Here is a 13977-nt window from a genome sequence, read left to right on the forward strand (position 1 = left end):
ACAGCGACCGCTATCCAGCATGCATCTAGAGTATTAAGTTCATAAGAACAGAGTAACGCCTTAAGCAAGATGACATGATGTAGAGGGATAAATTCATGCAATATGATAAAAAAACCATCTTGTTATCCTTGATGGCAACAATACAATACGTGCCTTGCTGCCCCTACTGTCACTGGGAAAGGACACCGCAAGATTGAACCCAAAGCTAAGCACTTCTCCCATTGCAAGAAAGATCAATCTAGTAGGCCAAACCAAACTGATAATTCGAAAAGACTTGCAAAAATAACCAATCATACATAAAATAATTCAGAGAAGATTCAAATATTGTTCATAGATAAACTTGATCATAAATGCACAATTCATGGGTCTCAACAAACACACCGCAAAAGAAGATTACATCGAATAGATCTCCACGAGAGAGGGGGAGAACATTGTATTGAGATCCAAAAAGAGGGAAGAAGCCATCTAGCTAATAACTATGGAGCCGAAGGTCTGAGGTAAACTACTCACACTTCATCGGAGAGGCTATGGTGTTGATGTAGAAGCCCTCCGTGATCGATGCCTCTTCCGGCGGAGATCCGGAACAGGCCCCAAGATGGGATCTCGTGGGTACAGAAGGGTGCGGCGGTGGAATTAGGTTTTTGGCTCCGTATCTGATCATTTGGGGGTACGTAGGTATATATAGGAGGAAGGAGTACGTCGGTGGAGCAACCTGGGGCCCACGAGGGTGGAGGGCGCGCCTGGGGGGTAGGCGCGCCCCCCAACCTCGTGTCTTCCTGGAAGCTTCCTTGACGTAGGGTCCAAGTCTCCTGGATCATGTTCGTTCCGAAAATCACGTTCCCGAAGGTTTCATTCCGTTTGGACTCCGTTTGATATTCTTTTTCTGCGAAACTCTGAAATAGGCAAAAAACAGCAATTCTGGGCTGGGCCTCCGATTAATAGGTTAGTCCCAAAAATAATATAAAAGTGTATAATAAAGCCCAATAATGTCCAAAACAGAAGATAATAAAGCATGGAGCAATCAAAAATTATAGATACGTTGGAGACGTATCAACACACACCCCTCACAAACCGGAGCAACTCACTAGAGGGCTCGTGGTTCCGAGACGGAACAATGCATGTTTGATGACGAACGGGAGATAGCTTCCTCTTACGGCCTTCAATTTTTTTCTATGTTTAACATGCACTACTACTACTGTAATATGAAATTTTGGAAAATTCTAGGGGTCATTTGACATTCTAAAGATATTTAAGTGATTTTCTAGCCATTTAATGGCCGTAATTCAAATTTGAACTACATCTACATGCAACGGCTAACCATAACGGTTTGAAAAATCATATTTGTGTACTTGTGTGCAAGTTAATTCCATGTGCAGTAAATTAGAAGGAATTTTCAAACATATTTGTCTCACGACATGGACACATGCATATGTATGCATGGAGTGACATGGCATTTTAATTCCAAAAAATTTAAAAAATATCAAAAACACGTGAAACCTTGGTTGATGTAATGTCATGCCACCAAGATGATGTGGTAAAAAAAATTGGCATGTTTGACGAAAGTTTGGACACACACCCCTCACAAACCGGAGCAACTCACTAGAAGGCTCGTGGTTCCGAGAGGGAACAATGCATGTTTGATGACAAACGGGAGATAGCTTTCTTTTACGGCCTTCAATTTTCTCTACGTCTAACGTGCACTACTCAATTGTAATGTGAAATTTTGGAAAATTTTAGGGGCATTTAACCTTTTAAAGATATTTAAGTGATTTTCTAGCCATTTAATGACCGTAATTCAAATTTGAACTACATCTACATGTAACGCTGAACCATAACGGTTTGAAAAATCATATTTGTGTACTTGTGTGCGAGTTAATTCCATGTGCAATAAATTAGAAGGAATTTTCAAACATATTTGTCTCATGACATGGACACATGCATATGTATGCATGGAGTGACATGGCATTTTAATTCCAAAAAATTTAAAAAATATCAGAAACACGTGAAACCTTTGTTGATGTAATGTCATGCCACCAAGATGATGTGGTAAAAAAATTGGCATGTGTGACAAAAGTTTGGACACACACCCCTCACAAACCGGAGCAACTCACTAGAAGGCTCGTGGTTCCGAGAGGGAACAATGCATGTTTGATGACGAACAGGAGATAGCTTCCTCTTACGGCCTTCAAAATTTATTCTACGTTTAACATGCACTACTACAACTGTACTGTGAAATTTTGGAAAATTCTAGCGGTCATTTGACCTTTTAAAGACACTTAAGTGATTTTCTAGCCATTTAATGACCGTAATTCAAATTTGAACTGCATCTACATGCAACGCCTAACCATAACGGTTTGAAAAATCATGTTTGTGTACTTATGTGCGAGTTAATTCCATGTGCAGTAGATTAGAAGGAATTTTCAAACATATTGGTCTCACGACATGGGCACATGCATGGAGTGCCATGGCATTTTAATTCCAAAAAAGGAAAAAATGATAAGAAGAACATGAAACCTTGCTTGATTTAATGTCATGCCACCAAGATGATGTGGTAAAAAATTGGCTTGTTTGACAAAAGTTTGGACACACACCCCTCACAAACCGGAGTAACTCACTAGAAGGTTCGTGGTTTCGAGAGGGAAGAATGCATGTTTGATGACAAATGGGAGATAGCTTCCTATTACGGCCTTCAAATTTTTTTCTACGTTCAACATGCACTAATACAACTGTCATGTGAAAATTTAGAAAATTTCAGTGGTCATTTGACCTTTTAAAGACATTTAAGAGATTTTCTAGCCATTTAATGACCGTAATTCAAATTTGAACTACATCTACATGCAACGCTTAACCATAACGGTTTGAAAAATCATATTTTTGTGTACTTGTGTGAGAGTTAAAAAATCATCAGACGATGTAAATATCTGGTGTTCAAAAAAGAAAATGTAAAGATCTGGCAAGACAACCGGTCCCCACACAATTGGCACTCTATCTCGCGGATCTAGGTTTGGTAGGTGAGTGGCGGGGATCATTAATCAAACACGGTTCTGTATTGGAAACCGTCAGCTATTATGTTCACACACGGATTTTGCTATGGGTATCGTGTGTAATTCAAACTACAGTACTCGTAAATTCCGGCGACCGGCATGTGTATTGTCCCCGTCGATCTAGATTTCGGCCGCCAATAAATACTACATTGCTCAAGTCGTCCCGCCAGCATTCTCATCTACATCCTCCCCTCGCTCGCCCTCTCTCTCTCTCAAATACAATTTTTGTTTGTGGAAGTCGCTGCCGCCGGCTGAGAAAGCCAGGCAAGTGGCGTTCAAGAAGGAGATGGCGGAGGAGGAAGCCAGGTACCAGGCGACCTGTGAAGCCCGTGATGCGGCCTGGAAAAAGGAGGCAGCGGAGCTTTGGGGGCGGGCGCGTCGTCGTGCCGAGGAGGTCTACGAAGACGGGTACTAAGCGAGGAAGGTCAGAGGCACTGGACACCTCGTCGCTGCGTGAGCGTGCCACCGACGAGGAGCTCCGGTAGGCGCCCAACGAAATGGCAAGATTGTTAGCGCACATCCGCCAGCAAGACGTAGATCGGTACATCAAGCGCTGCGAGGCGGAGGAGGCGGAGTACTACATCCGCACTGGGAAGACGCCGCGCACCAGGGAGCTGCTGGCGAGGGGCTGCCGGAATACTGACCCCAGGAGGGATTATTAGTTTTAGTATTGTTCGTTTTCAATTTTATGCATTGTACCTAGTAGTTAAGTATCATCACATATATGTGGTGATATTATTTATATATATATATATATATATATTCTGTGATGAACTAATGAATAATTAATATATATATATATATATATATTATGAATTCCATTTTTCTATCTGTTTTTGTACACTAATTTGAATCTAGGTGTTATCATCCACATATACAGAATGAAAAGCATATATACACACATTGAAACAGAACATATAAGAACGGAAAACAGAGTACACGCATTGAAAAACAGAGGAATAAATAGAGTAATACTATGATTGATGTGAATACATAGCTATCCACGTCGAAATGACTCAACAAAATAAAACGCAATGAGACCATGACCAGCAGCCCTTGCCTACGGTAGCTCTTGGTTGTGCCTGAACTCGTGCAGGCGTTCGTTCAAGCGGTCGACACGCTCGCGGTACATCTGGAGCGCGATCTCGGGCTCCAAGTTGGCTATTTCATCGGAGATCACCAGCTCGAGGATGTGACGGCCATGTTCCTCTACTGCGCTGGGCCAAGGAGGCGATCGAGCCTACGGACCAGCGTGTTGGCATCCAGCGGGCCGCGGACAAGGCAAACGGCGGCATCCATGCAAACGGCGCGGCGGGCGTCCGGTGCAAGTACGGCGCGGCCGGCCTCTGGCGCAAGTACGGTGCTGAGGGCCTCTGCCCACTCCTGGCGAGGAATGGGGGTACTGACGGGACGTGTACCCAGCTGCGACGCCGTGTCGACAGTAGGCAAGCGCCGATGGATCCGCTCTTGCTGTGCGGCGCGCCGCGCCTCTTGCTCTGCGGCGCTCCAACGGTCTTGCCACGCGGCGAGCTGCAGCCTATCGACGCGGACGCGCCTAGCTTGCTCTGCGGCGCGCCATCGATCACGTTGTGCGATGAGCTGCAGCCTGTCTGCACTGACATACCTATCTTGATCCGCGGCGCTCAAGCGCCATGCGTGGAAGGTCTGCTCAACCCTGGCGATGACGCGCATCACGGCGTCGTCCATCGCGTTGCCGGGAGCGCCTCGGCCTCGACGGGCCGTGGCGCCTGCTCATTTTCCTCGTTGACGAGGCTGATGGCAGAGGCTGCGCTTTGGTGGGTTGGCGTGATTGGAAAAGGTGGATGTGCTACAGGTTGCGCTTGTCGTCTCCGTGCATCGCTCGCCGCCTAGGTTTATGCACAATATCGCTGGGTGGCGGGAAACAGGTGAGGAAATGGCGGGAAACGGTGGCGTGTTTATAAAACGCCATCAATTAATGGAAATTTAGCATAGAAGGAACATCGAGCTAGCACAAGAAGTAGATGATGATCAAATGAACACGGACCACACTAGGGAACCCGTCGGTGATGAATTCGTCAATCGCAAACTGTTGAACACTAGCAAGCGTTTTCCCACAACACACACGGCTTATTCCATCACAAACAGGTCGGATGGATCAACTGTATGCCACGTATCGCACATTGTCAAAAAGTAATGTGGTAGACCTTCTTTAACATGTGTTAAAAAAACAAGGACCTCGAGGTTAAATTAACTCATGGGATGGATCATCCAGGTCAAAGGTAATTTAATTTGACCAGGATGACCCATCCCATCAGTTAATTTAACATCAAGACAACTTCCCATCCAATCACCCATCTAATGGCTGCTCCAGCCTGAGCACGCTTAACTTAAGAGTTCTCTTAGATGAGCTACTGGTGGAACAGCTAGTCCTTGCTGATATAGAATGCCTCTTCGCATCCTTATGGCCAATAGATGTTGTGTAGACAGAGCATATCACATACGTCTTATTAGAAGCAATTGTCTCTGTTATTATCGGTCTTCGCACACATTTCTCATTACAGACCTGTTTGCCGCGTATCACACACATCTTGATATATTGAACCGTTTATGTTCTCTTGTCTCAACGCAAACAGTTCATCCGAGTGAACCGCATGCCGTATATCGCACATACCTTGATCTGGCTGACCATTTCTTTTGTGTTGCCTAATCACAAACAGTTCATCCGAGTGAACCATAAGCCGTATATCGCACACGCCTTCATCTGGCTGCCCGTTTCTTTTGTTCTGCCACATCACAAACAGTTAATTGTACTGAACCATATGCCCAGTATCGCACACGCAACTAAAATCTGAACCATGTTTGATGCATCCTCCATCGCAAACATTTTGCACCTTTTTTGATGGTTTTTTTACACCACCGTTTGTGATTAATACATCACACACAGTTTCGGCGAAGGGTCTCTGATCGTAGTGTCGCGTTAGCAGCAACCTGCAGTTGTGATCTATTTGCTGTGGGCTTTGAAAAATAGACTCATGTATTGCCTTCCTTCGCGCATACCAGATGGACCAAAGAGTGACAACTAGCCTTGTGAACTGGTCGTCGCTGAGATTTTCATGAAGCTAAAACAACCAGTTTTTTGCAAACGGCTCATGATTTTCAGTAATGCTCTCCACTAAATCCTCGTCTGACAATGCCCACACGCATCTGGCCATAGTGCATCCCATGAATGCATGGCGCCATGAATCTTCACCACCACATAGTGCACACGCATCGGCTGGGGACATGTTTCTCTTCTTAAGAACATCAGTGGTCGGCAATGAGTGTCTTTGCTAACCTCCAAAGGAAAACCTTGACCTTGGCTGGCACTATGATATTCCATAGAGTAGACCATGCCTTCTCCTTCCTGGCATTATTTGATGAAGCACCTTGGCTTTCGAGCCAGTTCTCACGACCAGTTTTCATTTGCACAAAAAATTGTATGCCGAGCTCACCGAAAACCTCCCGTTCTTGTCCAGAAACCAGGACAAAAAATCCTCAATATTTCTTGTACACACTTGAATTCAAAGGATCTCATCAGCGTCGATATGCAGAAATAAACTCCTAATGAGTTCTTCATTCCATGTTCCCATAGCTGGTTGTAAGAGGTCATCTACCCTCTGTGGTGGGTCCGCTACAAGAGACAGGATCGGTCTCCTCGATGATTGCTTTGGAATCCAGTTATCGAGCCAGATATTAGTGGTTTGGCCATTGCCAATTCTCTTGATAACACCTTGTTTTAATAGATCCCTCCCATCAAGTATCGCTCGCCACACCTGCGATGGTTGGGGTCCCAGTTCCGCTATGAATATGGTACCATTAGGGAAATACACCGCCTTTAGAATTCTAGCACTCAAAGGATTAGGCTCTTGCAGAATTCTCCATGTCTGTCTCGCAAGAAGTGCCAGGTTAAAGATCTCAAGGTCTCAAAACCCCATTCCACCCAAGTATTTGGGTTTAGTCATGACCTCCCAAGAAACCCAGGGCGGCTTGCTCCGGCCTTCTTTACAGCCCCACCAAAATTTCCTAATTATTGAGTTCAAATGTTCACAAAGGCCTCTGGGCAGTTTGAAATAGGACATCGAGTACACCGGTATTACCTGGGCCACTGCTTTGATAAGGACATCTTTGCCTCTAGCTGAGAGCAATTTGTCCATCCATCCTTTAACTTTCTCCCAAACTCGGTCACTCAGATATTTGAAAGTTCCCCTTTTGGACTATCCCACCTCGTGGGCATACCCAAATATTTATCTGACAAAGACTCATTAGGGACATGCAAGTGTCCTTTCACTGCAGCACGAACAATATGAGGACACCCCTTGCTAAAAAATATCGAAGATTTGTCTCTATTAATTCTCTGACCTTAGGCCAAGCAATAGGTATCTAGTAGGTTTGAAACTTCCTCTACTGCATTAACACTCGCCCTGAAAAACAGCAGACTATCATCCGTGAATAAAAGGTGATTCACTACCGGAGCTGATGGGGGCACCTTAATTCCACTAAGCTGGGATGACTGAATCTGTGATTTTAAGAGGTACAAAAGGCCCTCCGCCGCAATCAAGAAGAGATATGGAGAGATAGGATCTCCCTGTCGTATACCTCGTGTGGGTTTAAACTCTTCCAGTTTAGTGCCATTAAAGAGAACTGAGAAAGATACTGAGCTCACCAAATGCATAACAGTGGTGATCCAGGGATGAGCAAAACCCAGCTTCTCCATAATGGTCTTCAGATAACTCCACTCGACCCTGTCGTAAGCCTTCATCATGTCGAGTTTCAATGAGGCATAACTATTATTCTTTGACCTGCTCTTCTTCATAAAATGCAGGCACTCGTAAGTTGATATAATATTATCTGTGGTTAGCCTTCCTGGGACAAAAGCCGACTGCTCCTCATATATGATCTCGGGAAGAATCTGCTTCAGGCGATTTGCTAGAACCTTCGACGCAATCTTATAAAACACATTACATAAACTGATTGGTCGAAATTGAGTAAGGAGTGTAGGATTGGTCACCTTAGGAATCAGCACAATAATGGTGTTGTTGATGCATGCTGCACTATCCTCTCCCCGCACAATCCCTAGCACCCCCTTTGTTACTGTATGGCCGCAAACATCCCAATGATGTTGGAAAAAATGCGTCGGGAAACCGTCGGGCCCTGGGGCTTTTGTGGGAAACATTTGAAATAACGCCCTCTTGACTTCATCATCGCTATACGGAGCCATGAGCGTCACGTTCATCTCACTCTTGACTTTGGTCGGGACATGTTGAAGCACATCAGACACCCCCTGGACCCCTTCAGATGTATATAGAGTTTTGTAAAAATCCAGTGCTAGCGCCTGCATCTCAGTCAGATCCTCTGTCATCTGGCCATCGGGTCGTTGCAAAGCTTTTATTAGATTCCTTTTCCTCCGCATAGACGCCCTGATATGGAAGAACCGAGTATTCTTGTCCCCCTCCGATAGCCACTCCACCCTCGAACATTGGCGCCACATCAATTCTTCTCGTAAATATAGCTTTATAAGCTTGTCATTAATCTTTATTTCGGCATGAGTAGGAGCCATGCGCAAGGGGTCCCTTTGTAGATTGTCAAGCTCTCTTTTAAGCCTTTTTATTTCACCCCTCACACTTTCAAAAGTAGACGTGCTCCAATCACCTAGGTTTGAAGCTAAATCAGCCAACTTCTTGCGAATTTTCACAATGGTAGGATTCTCGCTGTCTATATTCCATGCCGATCGCACCGCCCTTTTAATATCTGCGTGCGTGTCCCACATCACTTCATACTGAAACTGCTTCTCCCGCCTCTGGTTGTCCGCTGGAACAAGCCTCAAAAGGATGGGAGAGTGATCAGATGTGGCTGCTGTAAGATGCTCTAGCGCGGCCAACGGGAACTGGGCACACCATTCTGCCGACCCAAGCGCCCTCGAGTAGAAGGGTGGTGCAGGTTGGCGGGCAACCTCCTTTTGCCATTTTAGGCCAGCCCTAGCACGGGCCGGGACGCCCACTATATTTTTTTCTTTTATTCTGTTTCAGTTTTTTCTTCTTAAAATAATTTGAGATTTCAACGGAACTTCAAATATATCATTAACTTTTGAAAAATTGTTAAAAAAATCCAAAATTCTTCGTGCACTGGAAAAATGTTCGTGATTTTGAAAATATGTTCACATATTCAGATAAATGTCATGATTTTTGGGTTTTCTTTTCCTGAAATAAAAAATGTTCATGAATTTGAAAAAAAATGTTCGCTTATTCGAAAAAACAATCATGAATTGAGAAACAATGTTCATGAATTTTTGAAACTGTAAACAAAAATAAAAAGTGTTCATGAATTACAACAAAAGTTCATCGATTCAAAACATGTTCACTGATTTTAAAAACATTCATGCATTTCAGAAAATGTTCATCAAAACAAAAAAATGTTTCACAAATTTCACAAATTGTTTCCAAATTTCAAAAAAAATTGCCGATTCGAAAAATGTTCATGAATTTTAAAAAATGTTCACGATCTAAAAAAAGATCGCAAATTTGTAAAATTTGTTCATGAGTTACAAAAATGTCCACAAACTGCAAAGATGTTCGCAAAAAATAAAAATAAGGAGAAAAGGAAAGAAAAGAAATAAAAAGGAAAAGGGAAAAATAAAAAGGGAAAGGAAACGTAAAATAAAAATGAAAAGGAAAAATTAATAAGAAAGAAAAAGGAAGGAAAAACGATGGGAAATAAACACTAAAATGGGCAGGCCCAAACTTCAAACACAAAAATGAATGGATAATATTTATATGATATGGATGCTTTAATTTATTTATTTTAGATTTCTATTTTATAAATTGCTACGGATGCATAAGTTTGAGAGGATATGTGTGAATACTATTGAAGATGAGAGGATATTCTAGAAATGTGTAAGAACTCAACTACAGAACAAGGACGGCCAGTGAAAATACCTCAGCTTCTTGTTGCTCTAGAATTCAAGTTCAATTTCACGGAGAATGACGTACCATTATACTTTATGTTTTGCCGAGCCCTGCTGTGGTCTCTGGTTTGATAGTTGTACTTGCTAAAAATCGACTCCAAGCAGCATCCCAGTCTTGATATTTGCCCTTTTGGGAGACGATTTGGGATAAGCAAGTCAACCATGTCCTAAAGAAGTAGTAGCAGTGGATGCTTATAAAGGAAGACACAAGCATAAGAGAAAAGTTCTATGGAGCGGGCAAATCCATATATTGGAAGGTGTAGGTCACTCACTCGTGTAAACAAAACGAAAATAGCTCATTTGCAATGCCACTGTCCAAACCGACCACATGATTTAGATCACGGCCTTTTCACACAAAACCTCCGATATATCATAAAAAAGGTTTTACAGTATGGGAATTGGTCTGAATAGTCCCTCCAATTTGAAGTGATCAAGTTGCCATTGGTACCAGCAGCATGGAATTGGTACTACCACCTGCTCTGGCTATAGCTGAGCTCTCCAGTTCTTCTCCATGGGTGATCAATGGACGCCGGAGGCCATTCAAGTATGCTAGCTTCCTATTAGAGAACTACAGGAGCTTTGTCTGGCCATGAATGGATGCATCTGCTGAGGAGATATGGTGCTTTGGAAGGTCATCAGTCTACAAAATACGGGTTGCTTTATGTTTCTAAATTATCCTCACATAAGTTGACATGTCAAATGCATTGCTGAGTGCTGACCTTTGTTGGAGGACATGGCAGCTTCGCTAACAAGGTCACGGAAGTTTTGTAAGACAAGAGGAGGATGTCAAAATGGGTTTGGAGGCGAGATTGAGCTGGGGCAAGGCACGTTCCAGAGAGCACATCTTTACACATGAGGTGAAAAACGAGCATACGTTTTTTGTCACCACTCGAGTGATTGCAATAGATGTATATTTTTTTCTATGAAAAGTGTCATTTCGTGGCAACGCAAACACTCAAACAGTCTCAGTAATAACAAAGAAAAGAAAGTTCTACGTGCGCAAAGCTTGTATAGTCAATAATTTTACGGAATGCATTGTTTACATTGAACAACCTAGAGGTGAAACGAAAGGCTTACTTCTTTGTGCCAAAACTGCCACAAATTTAATTTCTCACAGATTCACTCGTGGAGGTCCATTTCTTCTAGAGAAAACACAAAGCTTGTACCCCCAATGCATTGACGATAGGAAATAATAAATTTACAAGGCTAAAAGTAGTATAACATTACAACTGAACTGAAAGTAGGAGTAAATCATGGTTACTCCAGTCTATATCGAGGCACTGGTCCTCCTAACTTGAAGGGTATCGCTAGCATCTCCCTTGGACTGAAAAATTCCTTTACATGTCCGTTCCATCCACACCTCTCGCGGAAGAATTCCTCTTGGTGGCCCTCCTTCCCACACCCAAGCTCCACATCGCTTGGATGCAAAATCTTGGATTCATCTGGACACAATGTGCAACTGCTTCTAAAGGGGCAAAACGGTTTTTCTGGAGAGGGAGGCGCGGGGGCGGGGGGTCAGCTAGGATCAACCGGGTTGTGTAACATGAACATTAATATTACCACACATATCTGCGTACCTAAGATGGTGCATGTTTCGATGATTATTGTGCTGGAACACCGGACATAGCGTAGCTCGGCGAAGAAGCTCTGCTCGTCGCCGTCATCCTTTAGGCAGGCCAAGAAGTTGAGGTGGTACCAGAGATCTTCCCTGAAGCCAACACAGGCTGCCTTCGCCTCGGTGGTGGGCTGATCAGGGCACCGGAACTCAGCACCCTGCACACATAGACACACACACACATATTATTACAAGCATAACCAAGTAAAACAGGACATGTATGCGCTGCAAGAATCGAGATGGATGAAACACTAGCCGGAATTGTACCGGGTGGCTGGAGTTGTAATGTCGGAGGGCCCAGCGCGCGAGATTGCGAATGTGGTAGGCGTCGAATTCTCTGTCATCAAACAGAAAAATCAGGGATCGTTTCATTGATTCAACACAACCAATCAAAGCAAAGAAGTAAAATTTGCATACTCTGGTGTGCGCGGGCCGGGGCGACCCATGTTCTTCAGTCGACGCATGTTGAAGGGAGTGGCATCCAATCCAGCTGCAACTGCCCACTCTCTTGGGATTGCACGCCCGTCGTTACCCGGGAAAGAGAACCAGCCCCCCATGGTGGAGTCGGTTGATCCACCTGCTGCCTTCCTGTGCGTCGTCGGTCGGTGCCGAGATCAATGTAAAAAATAGTGTGGCCCTTCTCCAAATGCTATATCGGTTATAGCATCCTATATTCAAAATAGCGTTGTGAAAAAAAATATGACAAATATATCCCAGAAATTAAGGAGTTCAACATCTAAAATTTGTAGTTACAAGGAGATCAGTCTATTGCTCTAAGCACTGGTTAAACTACAGGAAAAACAGGGGAAACAGGACACGTACACTCAATGGTTAAATTACATGCAATGGTTAAACTAGGGCATGACCTGCAATGGTTAAACTACATCAAAATTTGTAGTTGTACCATGCAATAAACTAAAGGAAACAAACTTGCATCCAAAAAGGGAAGGAAACTAAAGGAAAAGCTACTAGAATGATATTGCATAAACAATCTTGCATAAACCTCCTTAGCTAGTATTATGTTCGGATGGCATGATGCTCCAAAGCAGAGAAGGAAACAAACTTGCATAAAGCACCAAACCATGTTCTACTTCAATCAAGAGAAGGAAACAGACTTCCATAAGGTGAGATATTACAGTAGATTATCCATGGCAGGAGCTCTATTTTGCAGTAAATTGTCTATAGGGAGGTTAAAACGCCGAAATAGCATGCTATTTTTATCGTTGTCAAGATCGATCGCCTAACCAATGGGATCTGTAGATATACATATAGAGAGAGGTACTTCCTAATCGATCGGCAACTCCTAATCGAACTCCTAATCGGATGATTGTTTCTCCTAGTGAGACGGATTGATTTAACAACAAGGGGAACTGATGATGGGAGTACCTCGAAAGGAGGGAGACGGTAGCAGGACAGCCCTGGCGCGATGTTCTGGGAGTCGACGAAGAAGGGGAACGGCGATGGCGGCGGCGGCGGCGACGCGCGTCCCCAGAGTTGGTGGGTGGGAGGAGATTGAGGGGCGGCGGCGGCGGCGACGCTAAGGTACGGCACGGCGGGATCCGCCAGGGGTGGAAGGGGAAGAGTAAACAAAGGGAGAAGACGTGGGGAAATACGAAGGAGAACCTGCTCACGCCACCCCCTAAATCTCACCATTCAAGGTTCATCCAAAGCCGTCAGTAAAATTACGACAACCAACCCGTATATCATTAGTATTTCGCATTTAAGTTGGTTCTGCTCACGTCAGCATTAAATGATGAATCCTGCGCTTATCTGAAATCTCCTGCCAACCCACCACGCATATATAGTTAATGCCTCAATCAACCTCTCCTGATTAATAGCCAGATTAACTACTGAACAGCCAGATTAATAACACATATCATATGCAAATGTTGATTTGTCGGCTTGTTTTTCTCTAATTGAGGATCAGACGACTAATTAATCCAAAATACTTTCACTTTGGTTTCTAAACCGGATTTTTAAGCCAAAACTAATTAATCACTTCATTTTTCTCGAATTAAGGACCATACGCCTAATTACATCTGAAATACTTTCACTTCATCTTTTGAACCAAAACATTTTTGAGCCTAAATACATGCACCAATTAAGCGCCTCCTTTTTGCTCTAATTAAGGATCGGACGACTAATACATCTGAAGTACTTCGACTTTTTTTGGAACCGGAACATTTTTTAGCCGAAATACTTGCACTGGTTAATCGCCTCATCTTTATCTAATTAAGAAATAGGTGACTAATACATTCGAAATGCGTTTACTTTGCTTTTTGAACCAAAACATTTTTTAGCCCAAACACCTGCACTAATTAATCATCTCATTTTTG

At 43.5% G+C, this 13977-nt stretch overlaps 1 protein-coding gene across 2 annotated transcripts; it reads right to left on the reverse strand.

Annotated features, from left to right (window-relative positions):
* Positions 1-11032: 11032 nt before the first annotated feature.
* LOC109769366 (uncharacterized) lies at positions 11033-13316 on the reverse strand. 2 transcript variants are annotated; one of them, XM_020328114.4, is made up of 5 exons: positions 13028-13316; positions 12059-12309; positions 11909-11978; positions 11604-11799; positions 11033-11513 (listed from the first exon to the last, which is right to left on the reverse strand). In XM_020328114.4, the coding sequence occupies exons 2-5, from the start codon at positions 12196-12198 to the stop codon at positions 11284-11286; spliced, it is 636 nt and encodes a 211-aa protein (XP_020183703.1). In that variant the 5' UTR covers positions 12199-12309; positions 13028-13316; the 3' UTR covers positions 11033-11283. The 2 variants fall into 2 exon arrangements, with proteins under 2 accessions (XP_020183703.1, XP_040260220.1); XM_040404286.3 differs by having other exon boundaries at positions 12059-12229; positions 13028-13296.
* Positions 13317-13977: the final 661 nt, after the last annotated feature.

Source organism: Aegilops tauschii, chromosome 3 (assembly GCF_002575655.3).
Source record: "Aegilops tauschii subsp. strangulata cultivar AL8/78 chromosome 3, Aet v6.0, whole genome shotgun sequence".
Lineage (NCBI taxonomy): Eukaryota > Viridiplantae > Streptophyta > Magnoliopsida > Poales > Poaceae > Aegilops > Aegilops tauschii.

Bases quoted from the DNA above. Each gene is read 5' to 3' on its own strand.
- LOC109769366 (XM_020328114.4), bottom strand. From the start codon at position 12,198: ATGGGGGGCTGGTTCTCTTTCCCGGGTAACGACGGGCGTGCAATCCCA. The intron at 11,979-12,058 runs GTATGCAAATTT...GTTTGATGACAG, and splicing joins CCCGGCCCGCGCACACCAGA to AGAATTCGACGCCTACCACA. The intron at 11,800-11,908 runs GTACAATTCCGG...CTATGTGTGCAG, and splicing joins ATTACAACTCCAGCCACCCG to GGTGCTGAGTTCCGGTGCCC.